The sequence below is a fragment of the Triturus cristatus genome, chromosome 4_1 (genome assembly GCF_964204655.1).
Source record: "Triturus cristatus chromosome 4_1, aTriCri1.1, whole genome shotgun sequence".
Classification (NCBI taxonomy): domain Eukaryota; kingdom Metazoa; phylum Chordata; class Amphibia; order Caudata; family Salamandridae; genus Triturus; species Triturus cristatus.
In genome coordinates, this window is record NC_140585.1 from 263,298,929 (window position 1) to 263,315,490 (window position 16,562).

The 16,562-nt window shown below is 42.6% G+C and overlaps 1 protein-coding gene across 6 annotated transcripts in view; it reads right to left on the reverse strand.

Annotated features, from left to right (window-relative positions):
• Positions 1-16,562, reverse strand: part of DGKI (diacylglycerol kinase iota) — a 1,070,690-nt gene that overhangs the window by 441,944 nt on the left and 612,184 nt on the right. For 4 of the 6 annotated variants that reach the window (XM_085652009.1, XM_085652008.1, XM_085652005.1 and 1 more), the window contains exons 8-9: positions 10,303-10,419; positions 1,188-1,262 (exon numbers count right to left, since the gene is read on the reverse strand). In XM_085652009.1, coding sequence (XP_085508135.1) covers positions 1,188-1,262; positions 10,303-10,419 — 192 coding nt within the window. The remainder of the gene's footprint in view (positions 1-1,187; positions 1,263-10,302; positions 10,420-16,562) is intronic. The other 2 variants (XM_085652006.1, XM_085652004.1) reach the window with 1 other exon arrangement.

Here is a 16,562-nt window from a genome sequence, read left to right on the forward strand (position 1 = left end):
AGGGTTTTGATTTTAGTACCTGGTTCAGGTCTTCTTGTGACCAACACGACTGGAACTGTAGAATGGGTGATGTGCCTATTGTTCCCTGCATCATCAGACATAATGGGAAGTCTACATCCTGCTAGGAGGTTAAATCAATGAACTGAACATCCTGTGCCCCAGAAACATTTCTTTGAAGGAAAGTGTTGCACACACTGTGTTTTCCTGCTTAAATGCCCCCATTGTATATGTATTAATACATCTCATTTATAAGCGCCTTTCATTTAACATTAATGACTCATGTTTATAATATTATATTTGTGCTTATTATACCTTGGTAGTGCACCAAATGCCTTTAAATTCAGAATGAATTATAATGTTTAGCAGATTTTAGTAAGCAGGATTTATATGCCAATTCTTGCACTTCACAATACTAATCGTAAGGTCTGACCTATTCATCATAACAAGAAAACAGTGTTTATGTCCAATGCAAAGGCATCTTTAGGGAGAGACGCCTAGAGAATTTCCTCTGAGTTTCGAGCAAAGTGAATGCTAAAGACATCTTAAGGCCACAGAATGGCGCCGGCGGAGTGAACTGTGCGATTCACAGCTCGGAACACCAAGCCAGGCGACGACCTTCTCAAAGCACAGTATCTAATCGAAAACAACTTTATTATGCATCAGCAGTATGTGTGTCAGAAGTGATATGTTCATGGGGGAGTTAAGATTTAGCAAGAGACTACAAATGGAGGGGTGGTTGCCATAGATTGGTTCCATCTATAAATGCTTTGATTTAATGAACACCATCTAAATACCTTCTAATATGTTGCCATTCTCATTAATCTATAGCTGTGTTGTATTACTTTTCTAACCATTATGTTAATTTTTGTAGCAACATCCGTTCATACAATCTGCACTAAATGAGAACTTTACTTATTAATGAATCCTTTTTAAATATATACACTGTGGATTTCTTGGGTGTGTTCATCCATGGGGAAACTGAGCTCTGTAACTCACTAATTAATAAATACCTTAAATACACCATCCCCTAGTAGGCTTTGGTAGGTACATGGATTACAGTCTGCCTGATTTTCTGGCTCAAGCAGGTAAGTTGGCTTGAGTCTACGCTTGCCAGAGGGTTTTTAAGTCTCTTAAACAGGGCCATATTTACTGTCAAACCTGCAAAAAAGTATAAAAGGGCCACTTACCTCGCTGCCTTTCTTGCTCGCTTTCCTCTTGAACGACGTCCTTTTCTTTCGTCGACTGGAGTATTTTAGTGCCATCTACATATAGAAGGAGCACAGTAAGAGACAGAGACATCAGGAGAAGAACAACACCCTCCAACGTATCCTTGCTTACCGCTACCGGCTGCGCAGACCCAGCCACGTGGCGAATCACACTAGGCGTATCAGGAGGCAGAAAAACCTTGCAAGCTCCTAAATTTGTGGACAAGGCTCACATTGCCTTTTCTTGGTGAATTTACTAAAGTCATGGAATGTAGTATTTAACCCCATATCACCAAAGCTTAGGAAACCACAGTTACAACACAGACTGATCACAAAAAACAACAGGCCAAAGTTGGTCATGCACACAGCGCACTCCATGTTATAACAGAACTCGGGGCTACTGACAAACCTGAAGAGGCCGGGGTCTGCCAAAGGAGTGTTTGAGTAACCCTGCTCCCTGCTTTACCCTGACAGAAGCAGGGAGCAGGGAGGCGGCTCACAGAGGGGTGATAAGACAAACACTGCAGCCACGTCCTATCTGAGAAAGCACCTAATGCTCAGGTCTATCTCTTACTCTCTACTTCTCCATGCAATGTTCTCATAATAATTTCATTCATTTGCCATTGTGTAGAGCATGTTATAGACAGAGTAAAAATCAAAAAAGTCACTTTTATTAAAAAACAAATAAAAAGAACACAGCATGTATACACCTGTTCAGCAGCGCTTTTACACAAACGTTTTCAGCTAAGGCTTCAACTTTGTCTGCTATGCAAATTTTCTTTTCAGTATTTATTCGGGAAGTCCTGTTCACTACAGCTAAACATGCCTTTTGAAATGTGCTTGCTTGAAACTCTAAATATCTCGCCACAATCCCAAGGCGGGGGACCTGCTACTAGCTTCCAGGCTCATTGCTGGATTCGCAAGCGATTGTCCAAGCTGGGGACTAAGGCAGACATCCAGAGATACAGTGATTGGGCTCACCTACAAGAAGATTGAATGAATGAATGTCGGGATTTCTAGAGTGCACAGCTACTCCAAGGACTGTCCAGACGCTAGTTTAGAATGTAAGATAATGCTAAGGGATAGAATTAAAAAGGTGAAAAGCCAAGTTTTAAGTTGCTTTCTGAAAGACTGTTCATTGTCCATTTGAGGTAACTCAGCAGGCATGCTGTTCCAAGCTTGCGGGCCCAAGAAGGAGAAGGATATGCTTCCGGTTTTTGCTCGTTTGACCCTTGGAACTTTGGTAAAATGGCCAAGGGTTTGAGTGCTAAATTTAGGTCTGAACCCTGAGTGGCTGGGTAGAGAAGCTTATTGGACTCTAGGCAGTTGGAAATCTGTCAGTTCGCAAACTTCGCCACAATTTTGATTGCCAGTGGCAACAGGGAGATGGGTCTGTAGGTACTTGGAATCTTGGGGTCTGCTTTGTTTTTTTCTTTTTAAAGAGGCAGAATCTTTGCCTGTTTCTGGAGGGCACAATCCCAGACGTCAAAGATCTATTAAGAAGGGGGTTCAATACCGGATTGATGGCATCAACTCCCTTAGCAAAAACAGCTGGGGAGCGGGGGTCAGAGGGTGAGCCTGATCTAAGATTAAGAATGGCAAGTCTCGAATCCTCTATTGAAATTTGAACAAAGCAGGAGAGTATGACGTTGATGGCATCAGGAGAGGGAGAGCAGATGTCTGGTAGATTCACTGTCATTAAACCGCTGTGAATCTGCAATTCCTTTCTTAAAGAAGAGCGCTAGTTGTTCGCACCACTCGGCTGAGGGATCTATGCTGTGATGAGATGCTGCGGGATCAAGGAATTTTTTTACAATCTTGAATATCTCAGTTGACCTGTTATCTGCCTTGTCCATCGTTCCCTCGTAAAAAAAATTGTAGAATTGATTAGGTTAGTGTAGCTTTTGAGTGCTGACTTGTATTTAGCCAGCATACAGGAACATTCAAAAGGTGCGACGAGGGCCTAGCTTACCAGAGGGCAGTAAGCAAAATAAGATGTGCAATAGGAGTAGCAAAGAAACAATTTCAAATTGAATTGTAAAAATATGCCATCTACTGAGGGCACTGAGTAGAGGGCTTGAAGGGAAAGTGAGGGTAATTAAGGGGACTATGTAATGTGTCAGGTTTCTGCATGCAAGGGGCAGAGCACCATCAGGCTCATACCAATTGCCTTTTGAAGCCATTCAGCCTAAAAAATTACAAATCAAAACTCAAAGAAGACTTAATGCCGAATAGAGATAGAAACTAGGCCAATCTGTTTTAGATATTTAAGTCTGTTTGTGTTCAATGTCCTGCCTGTGATTTGTGTATGTTGAAACATTCAATGCAATGCACTATTCTCTGATTATAACAACTCAAGCTGGAAGCAGAATGTAAACATTTGGTGTGCAATGTAGACCCAGGACTGCCTTATCTAGACCGGATGTTGATGATAAGCATGGATATATGAACATGTGCTCCGCTTAGTTTAACTGTATGTACTTTCATTTAAAGTTAATATCCTGAAAAGCGGCCATGGATCTAGCCCTTCTGTATATATGTCACACAACCCTGATGTAAACAATCAGCAGTCACCTTCCACAACCCATAAGGATAGTTTTAAATCACACTACTAGGTCTTTTTGCTCCTTTATTTGTAAAGCTATGCACAGCTGCATTGGGGATGCTAGGCATAGCGGCAAACGTTGCCAAATGCAAAGCGGCTAGTTGGGGAAACAAGGGAGGAGAAGAAAGAAAAAGAAAGAAGATTAATTATGTATGTGAGATAAGTTGGGAAACGTGGGAGGATGGAGGGGTATAATTAGTTAGAGCTGAAGGTCAGGGCTTACATTCTGAGCTTGGTGGAGCAAGACCAAATCGGGTGATGTGAGCTGTAGAAAGGCAGTCACTCAGTCAGGGTGGGGAGAGGAGATGGAGTCTTTAACAGTCAGACCCATGGATCTAGAACAACAAACTAATTAGCACCACAAACAAGCACTGACATAGCCAATAGATTTCACCAACGCCAGAGCTATTGGCTTTGTCAATGTATTTTAGCCATTTTGTACACTGGCATGGAGTGGGGAAGAGTGGAGTAGAGTGTCGCAGAGTGGAGTGCTACAGAGTGGAGCAGTATAGAGTGTCGCTGGGTGGAGTGGCACAGAGTGGTGCACCCTGGAATGGTGTAGAGTGGAGTAGATTGGAGCAGTGTCATACAGTGGAGTAGAGTTGAGTAAAGTGGAATAGAAGGAGTGGAGTATGGTGACGGAGTGGAGTGGAGTGTCGTAGAGTAGAGGGTCGTCGAGTGGAGTGTCGTAGAGTGGAGTGTCGTAGAGTGGAGTGTCGTAGAGTGAAGTGGTGTGGATTGGAGAGGTGTAGCATCGAGTGGAATAATGTATCATAGTGTAGAGTGGAGTGGTGGAAAGTGGAGTGACATGAAGTGATGTTATTTTTTAGCGGGCTGAGCCATGTGTTCCGCAAGCGGAACAACGCTTGCTTTAACCACGCACATGGTTTAACCACGCATATGCCTTAACTAAGCATGTGCGTAGTTGAGGCAGTCAGCAGTCTAGATGTGCAGATGAGCAGGGAAATGAAGAGGAAGGACTGGGAGAGGAAGCTCTGGGAAACGGCCTGTTAAGTATGGCTGGGGCTGAGTTTGGAGGGGTAGTTATTAGGGGTGGGGTCGGTTTTAGGGCTCAGGGCAGGGGGGGTCGGGGTTAGTTTTTTGGCAGGGGGCAGAGTTTTAGGGCTCAGAGCGGGAGGGGGTCGGGGTAGTTTTAAGGGCTGGGGCCGGGGTTTAGGGCTCAGGGCGGGGGGGTAGAGGCAGGGGCAGTTTTCAGGGCTGAGGGCAGTTTTAGGGCTCAGGACGGGGGAGCTGGGGTCGAGGCAGTTTTTTGGGCAGGGGCCGAGTGGTAGGGCTCAGGGTGAAGAGTCGGGTAGTTGTAAGGGCTGGGGTGCATTGCAGGGCTGGGGTATCTGGTGTTATGGTGCAGGGCGTAGGGGTCTGGGGTGTGCACTTTACCACCCATTTCCCTTGAACAATTATGCCTTTACACCAAAATTTGTTGTAAAGGCATGTGTGGTAAAGTCATGCATGGTAAAGACGCGGTTGTGGTTCAGACTGCATTGTTTAGGCCTGTGTGGTTTAGACATGCGTGGTTGTATCATACAACCATTGATGATAGACCTCATAAGAATGCAAATGGAGGAGATAAGGACTAAAATTAATTTGGTGACAGCCGCTGGATAAACAAGTTACTTACCTATAGTATACTTTTCCAGATCCACATGCTGATATCATCCGTCCTTCTCTAAAAACTTTTTTTATATTGTATTACTATATTCTTCATCAACTGAACCAATCAAATGAATGTGCATTTTAGACTGGCACAACACCTTTTGATTGGCTTAACGTGTGTTACACGGCAAAGCCGCAGCCGTTAATGTTTTATATGAAGTAGTTTTTTTGGGTAATTTATCTGGATACAGAAGAAATCCACTTTGGCAATATCTATTTAGAGACATGACTGCCGGACTGTAAGCTACAAAGGCTGCTTCACAAACCAAATGCCTTATCAATCACTTTGTCACATTTAAAGTTGATTAAGGACAGACACAGGCAAACTGATAAAACTGTTCACTTGAAAGTCTGATACCACCTTAAGGAAGAAGCAAGGTTGTCTTCTTAAGACAACTTTCACTGAGTAAATATTTAAGAAGAGTTGTTGGGGTCAGTTGTTCTATTTCACTAACCCTGACTGCTAACATAATGATATCTAAAAATGTCACTATCAAACAACAATGTTACATCACATTAATGCAAAGGTTTGGATGTGTGAGCCAAGTGTTTGGACAAAAATAATTTTCAATTCGTAGGTCAGAAATTGTCTCCTAACTGGAGCATACATTATCCTGAAGTTCTCGCTGAAGTCATTAATATCTGGCATGTTGAAGAACAATATTTGATCTGGACTGTTTCTGTATGCTGTTGTAATAACCACTATCACCAGAGAGAGAACTCATATGACTAACACATCTACTCCCTCTTTAGAAATGTATGGCGGGGCGACACCCTCATGGTTCTAAAAGGACCCTTGCCCACCAATCACACTGGTGTTGTGCTTCATCCTCGGGTCCTCACCCAAAACACCTAGCGTGTTTGGGGGTTCTACGTTATTGTCTCATAAGCTCTTTTTATATGTTAGGGGGTCTTATAATTGCCTGCAAGTTCCCCCTTCTGATGTCTTTTTTATCCAGGGTACTGTTGGCAAGGTTAAGAACCCAAAGTCATGTTCTAAGATTATACAATGTACTCCAAAATTTTAGTTTTCCTGAGATGTTGGTATAAACTGTATACTCTAAGGACATCTTAAAAGAGCTTCGCTAGACAATAGAGCCCAGCCAAACAAACCAGCTGTTTTGAGTGAGGATACATGGATGAAGCATGACTCCAGTTAAAACTATCAGGGTATCCCCCCAATGATACATATCAAACGACGGACTAGATGCATTAGTCATACGAGTTCTCTCTCGAGGGATAGTGGTTGTTTTAAGTATTGGAAGCGGAGCAAGCTCACAAATCTTGCTTCTTACTCCCCACTTTATCTTGATGTTAGATTGCTGTGGTAGCAGTCAAATGAACTCAAAGTGAATGATAGTACAAAACCACCTTTGCTTGAAGCAGCAGACAAGGGCCTCAGAGTTTTTTCTTGGAAAATGAGCGGTTTTAGAAAAAGGTCTGATGCCAATTCTAAAAATCACAAGGAGCCCTCCTGAAAATGTAAGGCCTTTGATTTGTGTGCCAGACCACCCCTAAATATTCTACAGTACATATGGTTTAGTGAAAGTCATATGTATATGGCAGTCAGAACAGATCTGACTAGCAGATCTGTCTAGGCCACGGAGAAGGTAACACAATTATTACAGCCCTCAAGTTATGTAAACTGTATGTTTTTAATAGCTTTAGTACAAATGATTTTAGAAATTTCAACAATACATTGAGCAGAAATGCGGCTTCTGACAATTTGGACATGGAATCTCAGCACTTTCTTTTGTGTACTGTCCCAAACAAGTCTTTTTCTAGTGTTCCCCTTGAATCAATTAGGATATACAATAAATTACATTTGGGCTCCCAAAAATGGCTCAGTGCAAGGTATTTCATCGCCTTGCCTGCTTTCTGGTGGAGAAGACTGTAACATGTTTTACCATCAGACAAATTCCATTCTGCAAAGCCTAGGTCTAACTACATTAGCCTTCTTCAAGAGACCCATGAGTTCAGATCCAGCTGAAATTCAGGACACAAAACACGATGCACGTGGTATCTACCTTCACCACCAACATAGTCTGCTTGAGTCAGAGAAATTACATGAAAGCTAACCTGACTATCGACAGGTACAGAACATTTTTGTATACTGTATTGATTTCCTAAAACCTTACTCCTACAGTCAAAAGATTTTGTACACAAGCACCACATTGTAGGAGGGACATATTCATGACCACGACATGCAGCAAACTTCAATTGACATGGAAATGCCTTGAGGACACTCCTGCGGTCACAAGTTCAGTGATTTGATGTGTTTATTAACAAGACATTGAACAGAGATGTAATGTGCTCATGTCTGAAACGCTGCCCAAACTTCTTTTTAAACACTTCATGATTTCCTCTTTCAGGTTTGTTTGAAATGTTTCATCTTTCAATAAGTATGGGTTGAATTTCCAGTTTTGATTGCGTCTTTATTTCTGTTCCCACTTACTTTACCTATTTTTTGTCATCTGTAAATGTTTACAATGAAGACATGGAAAACATCCTCTAAATTAAGAGCAAACATGTTAAGCAATACTAATCAAATTAGCGTACACCCTGATAATTCCTCAATCCACTGCTACCTTGTATTTGCTAAACTAAACCGCTTCCTCATCTATGTCACAATATCAATGTGCAGTCCAGTTGTTCCAGTTTCATTTTAATTTTAGGTTTGTCATGATGCGTGGTTTATAATTTACTACAGCGTGATTTATTTATTCATTTATGTAAAGTGCCAGCACGTTGTTCCCCTATTTGAGGATTATGCTAATTAAATGTGTCTAGGCTGCACAGAAAATTTTCTATTTTACTGACTTCCCTCAACTGACTGACTTGTCTTCATGTCATACCCAAAGGCTGATGGTTTTCATGACTTTTGGGGCCTGGATTCTTAAGGATCTTCGACCATGGTTTAGTGTCTTGAGGGAGCGTTGTTGGATCAACCGAGATAAAGCAGAATGCAGGCTCCTGCCTGGTAGTTAATGGTGCACCAGATGTTGGAGGTAGCCAGCACTTCTGGACGGTATCCTTTGTGAATGATGCTCACTGTTTTAAAATTTAGTATGGGTTCCAACTGAGCCTAGGAGTGTTTTCAAGGCTGGCTGACATGGGCATATCTCTAAAAGTGTAGGTATATTTCACATAACTTCTTTTTATGCTCTGTGAGGACTGGAGAGTTTTTTAGGGAGGTCAGTGTAGACATCATTGCAATAATTCAGGTGAGCCATTACTATAGCTGGAATTCGCTCTATTTAGCAATCAGTGTGCAGAAGCAGGATGATTTTCTGCAGGAAACACAGTTGAAACTTTGTTTCCTTAATAACTACATTGATTCAGGAATAAAATCGAGGACAGAATAAGTGACCTGTCACCCCCAGATTCCTTGCATGTTGTTGGTATGTTAGTGGCGGTACCAGACTAGACGGCTATTTAGAAAAGAGCAACTGAAGGCCAATCCCTTCTATTATTAGAACTTCAGTCTAGGCACCATTCAAAAAGAGGGAACTCTCGTTCATCGAATGATTTACATTGGCGCTGGTGAGCTGGAAATGAGTCTGGATATCATCAGCGTACATTGGGAGCCGTCACTCCTGAAAACCAGACACATGCATCAGGGGAAGCATTTAGATATGGGACAGAAGAGGTGAAATCGATGAGCCCTGCGTCACTACTCACTGCACTTTGTGGACAGATGATACAATAAATTTGCACAATACCTTCTGGCTTGGATTATGGAGGATTGATGAGATCCAATTTAGGGGGCAGCTGTGAAACCCTCGCCCAAAGCTTCACACTCTGCAACAGCACGTTGTGTCACACCGTGTCACAGGCTAGCGACAGGTCCAGTAGAATCAATGCCACTCCACTGATGAAAGCAGGTAAGTGGACTTGATTCTACTGGACCTGTCGGGAGCCCGTGACAGACACTTGAGGCAAACCAAGCTGACCGCACTCCCATGATCTGGGCATGTGATTTGTCAAAGAAGAAACTCTAATAAGATATATTATTATGTTCATTCTTCAGTGCTTTTTAACATGAAGAACATGTGGCCCTCCCAACCAAAGAGTGTGGATAATTTTATTTGAATGGTTGTAGTTTTTCCACCTGCTTCACCTCTAGTTTGCACTGAGGACCACATAGGGTTATCACACTAAAAGAAAAAAAGGGCGGCTCAGCATCTCCACTGGCAGGTCATTCTTCAGACCCAGAAGCCAAGCTGTGCCTCATGCACGTATTTTCAGATTCTGAACCTGAGTGACCCAGTTTAATGCAGAGTTAATGAACCAGCCCAGATAAAAACTAGATTCAATTATATACAGCTTCCATGTACATTGCCATTGCATGGCACAATGTCAATGCTGCAAGAGTTGGAAAGCAGACACATACACCTTTGTATAACAGGCAGTACGATCATTCTAGTGAACACATTAATACATGGGGTTGAGCACATGTACTGCTCAATAAATGCATCTAAACACCTCAAAACTTTGACACAGTCTACACATCAGTCACTTTACAACATAAAGTGCAGTGGGTCACATGGAATAGAGGTGCACCACACACAGAAGTACAAGTAGCTTACATACAGGCATGCAGATTTTCAGACATATGGGCAGGCAGTCAGATAAAGTATTCACACGGATGTGCATGTGTACAAGGCACAGATGTACAGACATTTGCACAAAGATATTCACAAGGGTGAGGCACAGATGTGCATGGGCTCACACACAGATGGGATGCTCAAACCACAGTGCAGAAACTCACACACAAATGTGCATGTGTGTGTCACACACAGATGCGCATGCAGTTACCTGAGGTCTCTTCACCTTAATGATCCACGTTGGGGGCACGATGACTGCAGCGTGCGCCCCCAGAGAGCAGGGCTCCTCAATGTGATGGAGCAGAAAGCAGGTTACCTTATTGTGGAACTGAAAGCGAAAAAAGCAGTGATGAGATAATGGAGTAAGGGAAGACAAACAAGAAAGAGGGGACATAAGAGACATAAAAAGAAGCTGTGGCATACAGGGTGAGAGAGAGAACATTTTAAACAAAATGATTTTACTAGTCATGAAGAGACGAGCAGACAGTGTTGTCTGATAGAATGTCAATGCTAAAAATATAGTGTGGACAGAGTATCGTGTCAAAAATATCAAGGATCAAAATATCGAGAAAGTAAGTGCATATAGATAAGTATAGATTTATTATTCTTGAATCTACATCTACGTACCTTGAAGATATATATTGTCGAGACACATATATGTAGATTTAAGCATACTAAATTTACCTTCACAATATTTTTGACCTCTATATGCTTCACACAATATTTTGCCCACATGATATTTTTGGCTCAATATTTTGTCCAATCACCATTTTAAGAGCAGAGATCCAGGTGTATAACCTTTATAAATGAAAATCAGTGTATGCATACTAGAAAATAAGTGATCACCACAATTATCCAAACAGAAGACCTAACTTAAAGATACACAGCTGTTGAATCAGAAGAATCTACCACTGCAATGATGATGAAATGTACAGGTTTGGGTATTTATTTATTTACTTATTTCTATCATTTATAAAGCGCATGAATCACCCCAAATGGGGTATCTCCGCGCTGAGGACGTATACAGGTGGAGCACTCAGTGTTTTAAAAAATGAGGTTTTGAGTTTTTTTCCTAAAGCTCAGATAATTAGTGCAGAGATGTAAGTCCAAGGGTAGTCGGTTCCAGAGTTGAGGGGCTAGATCGGAGAACGATTTGCCTCCCAATCTGGTTTGCTTGATGCGTGGGATGACGAGTAGGCCTTTCGCATTTGAACGAAGGGTACGTGATGGTGTATGTCTGATCAGTTTGTCTGCCAGATATGTAGGACCCATCTGGTTTAGGCCTTTAAACACCATACAGCAGATCTTGAATTGGATTCTTTTGCGTATAGGTAACCAGTGAAGTTTGCGTAGCAAGGGAAGTGAGGGAGCTCGATAGGGTGCACTGGATACCAGGCGGGCTGCTGTGTTCTGCACCACCTGTAAGCTATTCAGGGCGGATTCTTTGGTAGAAATCAACAAAGCATTACTGAAATCCAGGTGACTAAGTACTAAAGCGTGTACCAGAGTTTTACGTGTGGAAGCAGGGAGGAAGTGAAAAACCTTGCGGAGCAGACTGAGTGCATGGGAGCAAGCACGTTTGGTTGTAGCTATGTGCTCATCAAGATTAAGTTTCCTGTCTATTAGGATCGCCAGGTTTTTAACCACTAATTTAGGGGATGGTGCCGAACCCAGTTTGGACACACAATATACTTTCAACATACCAATATATGATTGTAGGTTGTTAGTAATGTGCACTATCACATGTAGTGAGGAGTCACTAGGCGCAGCATCTATAGGTTACCACATCAATTTCCTGAAAACGGCCATCTATTGAGTGGAATGCTACATCTCAAGTGGCATTCTAAATTTGAAAATCCAGCGCCCGGATACCCTTTGGGTGATACGTTGCGCTATACAAATACATAGAACATAACAAAAGATTCACTTTTTCCCTTTTAGGAAATGGTAGAGAATTCAAGCATCATTTTTCAAGTTTTTATTTTGCTATTCCAAATTCGATTGTGTTGGTAGATCTGAGGTAGCAAGTGGGAGTGTGTTTCTGAAATTTCTGAGAGAGGAATGTAGAGCTATTGCCATAATATATATGTTACCCTCAGACAAGCAGATTTGAACAGGATTCTTTGGCTACTGAGAACCAGTGCAGTAGTTTTCTGCATATGGAAACATGGTCTCAGTCAGTCAGCCTGGCAACGCACACCTCGGATGCCTGCGACCCAATCTACGGAGTTCTGCAAGGATCCTCCCTGAGCCCAACCCTCTTCAACCCATTTGTGAACCATCTAGCCAGCATCATCGGCTCTCACATCAATGTCCTCTCATACGCCGACAACAAGCAACTCATTCTCTTTTTCATGGAAAAGTCGGCCAGTAACCAGATCATGGGTAATGCCTGCATGACTGAAATAGCCCACTGGATGAAAATCAACTGCTTTGCCAGGGCAAGGGAGGGCAAGGGAGGGCAGAGGGTGGCTGTGGCGATGTCAGGAGCAGATGCATAGTTCAGCCATTTAAGGAAAATGAGGTTCGGGGCATTGTCGTGCAGCAGGTGCCAGATCTCTCTGGAGTGTTTGGTGAGTAAGCGGGTGCTGAGGAGCATGCATGAGAGTGTGGAGTGTTGTGTGTGTGGTTGCCAGGCAGCATGAGTTTGAGAGTGGGATGTTGGGTACTGTTTGTGTGGATGCAGTGAGCGTTGGGTGTGGGTAAGTGCATGAAAACAGGAATAGGAATATTAGAACAATCTTTAAACCTTCACCTAGGCTAACTTTAAGTAAATATACAGGGGCCAAGGCAGATCAGCTTTAGCTATCATTTATGGATCACAGTAGTGCTCTTGACTGAGCCAATCGGGCCAAGTTGTGAGACATCCCATCCCATAAGGGCATGTATAAGACCTTGGTTGACTTCCTCCGTGGACTGCATGTAAAGGTTTCAGTGTCAGTAAGAAATGGGGCTGGATGTGACTGCTCCACCCAATTTCTGCTCGAAGGAGGGGGGTAGCAGAGCTTCGTCCTTGCTCCAATATTGTTTTATTGTATATTAATCGTCTTAATGCATGTGTAATTGCTAACTGTAAGGACATGCCAGTGGTGTGCTCAAAACCCATACCGTTGTTAATGTACGCAGATGGCACAGTTTTAATGCCAAGGACCCCTGACGGCCTTAGATTCTTAATAGAAACTTTTATAATTTGTATGTACTCTCTGAAAATAGATACTAATTTTATCAAGACACATTATAAAGTCTGGAGTCAGAAGCAAAGTAAAATGTGCCCAATCCTCATCAAAGGCATACAGAGGTTAGGCAATTCCCATATTTGGGCATTCATTTCGATTCACTTAGCTCCTGGGCACACTGTTTTATGACCAGGTGCTTAAGATTTAACCAGTCTGTGGGTACCACAGGGTTTGGGAAAAAATTTTTTGGGCCCTGCTAGAAATGTATAACTGGGAAGCAATCTGGGTATATCATAACGCAGACAGCCTCCAGACTGAAGAAAAGCACTTCTGTTGGCATCTGCTGGGGCTACCACCTACCAATCCACATTTTCTTCTTACATGGGCTATTAGGGCTAACCTTTGCTGGGGAACGGGTAAAACTTGTGTATGTCTTGTTATGGTTGACTCAAGTCTAGAATTGATCATAGTGTCCCTTCTACCTTTGGAATTAGGAAATATGTTGAGTAGCTTTCCTTGTTTATTGCTATCTTTGGCACTAATTCTATAGTATCCTTTGCCAACATTTCCTCTACTTTTTCCTCCTTTGAATGTACCTTTCTCCTTGGTGCCTTGCCTGGAAGTGTGTTGTCTAATTCAATGCAATATTTGTATTGTATTATGTGTAAAACCCATCTGTCTGAAGTGATCTTCCTCCACTCCTGTAATGATGATGTTAGTCAAGATTGAAAATAGGTGTAAAAGACGTGGTAAACGCTGCAGTATTGGTATGGTGCATTAAACCCCAAAACACTGGGAAGCCGAGTGGTGGGAAAAGAAGGTTCCCTGGCCAATATCTGATCTTTAACTCTCCCGACTGGAGCAACAAGGAAAAAAACATACTTGCCGCTCTGCAGATAATCACTCTCCTTTGGCATACCTACTCATGCCCAAGCCCTGCACAATGTTTTTCTTTGCAGCAAAGACAACCATGCACCTGGTGGTGTACATTGCTATGCAAAGATATATTTTGCATTGTGCCTATCATGTTAATTTAATGACCTGGGTACAAAAGAGAGTGGAGGGGGCTCTAGAGGAAGTGGACACTACTAGCCACAATCGAGTATGCATTGGGAGATGTGGGATGAGTTTTTTTCAGTACAAATGCACTTGTTATCATCATTATGGTGGATGAAGAAGTTATTAGGTGCCAATGAGATGAGAACAGGTTATTCGAGGGAGAAATTCAGGGAGGGGACTGGAGTTATTAAGGTATGGCAAGCTGAATCTAAGACTGCTACATTTGTTCAAAGGGACTAATCAACTGCACTTACGGTTCACCTCACAAATACCAGACGCCATTGTAGGGAGCATTAGAAGAATTCGAACACAACTACACGCCTAGTAAGCTGTACTTTGGCCTTTAATACAGCCTTCACTCTTTTGCATAGAACACTCTTTGAAATTGCCAGTGGCCACGTGCCTTATGACCTGCTCAAAATGGCACATTCTGCTATAATGAAAATGTTACCTGGGCTTCAGGTAAGCACTTGATTCAGCATTCTCACACCCTGTCACCATCAATGGCAATTGGCCTTCCTGAAAACTGGAAGTAGATGTGGAAGCACCAATAGGCATCAGAAGTGGTCAATGGAGTTTGCTGACCACAATGCCTGTGAGGCAGCTTCAGCTAGTGTCCCCATTGCACTTTGGTAATGGCACCCACATGGTCATCTCCAGCTGTGCCACAACTCTGTTATCTATCTACCTCCTCCTGGAGACCACAGTGTGGATGTGAAGTTACTCCTGGAACAAGCTTCCTGGATCTAGAAGCAAACAACAACTTCCCTATAGGCATTGGGAAATGGCACCTTTTGTGGGAATGCACTTGACAGGACACTGCATTCTCAGCAGGGTGCGCGTGATGTCCCGGAGCCACAGGTCATTTATATACTGGGTCACTCTTTTGTCCTTAGTCTCCAGATAAATGCCATGACCACCTGGCAAATTCCCATAGACCCCCGTCCTGTACAATGAGTGTGAAATAATGAACAAAGAACGAAATTAGTAAAGAGGTAAAAAGGATGAGAACTAACCTAGATGCCATTATGAAAGCCATGACCCTTATCTACAGTCCATGAATCACTCATTAAAGATTGATAAGGGACACTTTTCAGAGCAGCATAAAGCAGGGCTTATGGTCATAAACACAATTCAGAAGAAAGGGTGGTGGAATGCCTTCTTCTCCTGGGGATGGGGGTTTTGTGTTTTGTACAATCCCTGTGCTCTGAGTAGTAATTTCTATTACGTTCTAATCATAAGGATTTGTTAAGTGCCTGGCTACCTTTGAGGGATTCCACGTGCTGAGAAATACCCAGGTAATCTGCAACTGAGAAAACAGTTAAAACAGGAAGGTTTTTACCATTTTCCTAAAGGCTAATTCAGAGTTAGTCTGCCTTAGCCTCAGCGGCAGTCCACTCCAAAGTCTGGGCACTAGGAAGGCAAAAGATCTGCCGCCGCTCCTGCTTCTCCTCATCCTAGTAAAAGGATATATGCACTGTATGTAAAAAGTATTCAAGAAAAGTGGTCAGGGGTTTGTAGAGGAAATAGTAGACAGAAAGTGGAGGGAAAAGGGGCGGGGTATACAGAAGATATAGAGCGAGACTAATGTCCATCAAAGATGTCTTTCATTCTGCTTGAGGAAGCACTAAAGAGGGGAATAGAGGAAGAGAAATGAAAAACACGACATTGCCCAGGATGAGAAAACAAAAATAAAATCTGTGTGTGTGTCATGTGTGTGTGCATATGTTGTGCATGTTGCGTATGTTGTACGTGTGTGTGCATGTTTGTGTGTGTGTGTGCGCACACAGATGACCTCTTGACCAGTGCTCCAGTGCAGTTCACTTTTCTTCCCTGTCGACACTGCAGGAGTGCAAAAGAGCAGTTTCTGCTTTCAGACATTTGTCATCCCTGCATATTGCTTATCATATATCACTGCACAAGGCAGAACTGTTATGCACCTTACTTACTATTGTGTTCTGGAAGCTGGAACAGTTTGCAATTGCAGGAATCCTTGTTTAAATTATATTGCTTCCCTGTTAAGCTGTAAACCTTTTTGTTTGTACAGGCTTCCTCTTTCAGGGAACCACATGACCTCTGACCGTGGAGATTTGTATATAGACTGCCTGTGTTTACCGTGTCAGAAGAAGTCTGGTGGCTGATATTCTCCATTGGTTGACACTCCTGAATAAATGTACATTCTGGTATTACCGGAGTAAAACTGCTACATGCACTAATGGTTACTCCCACAGACTAT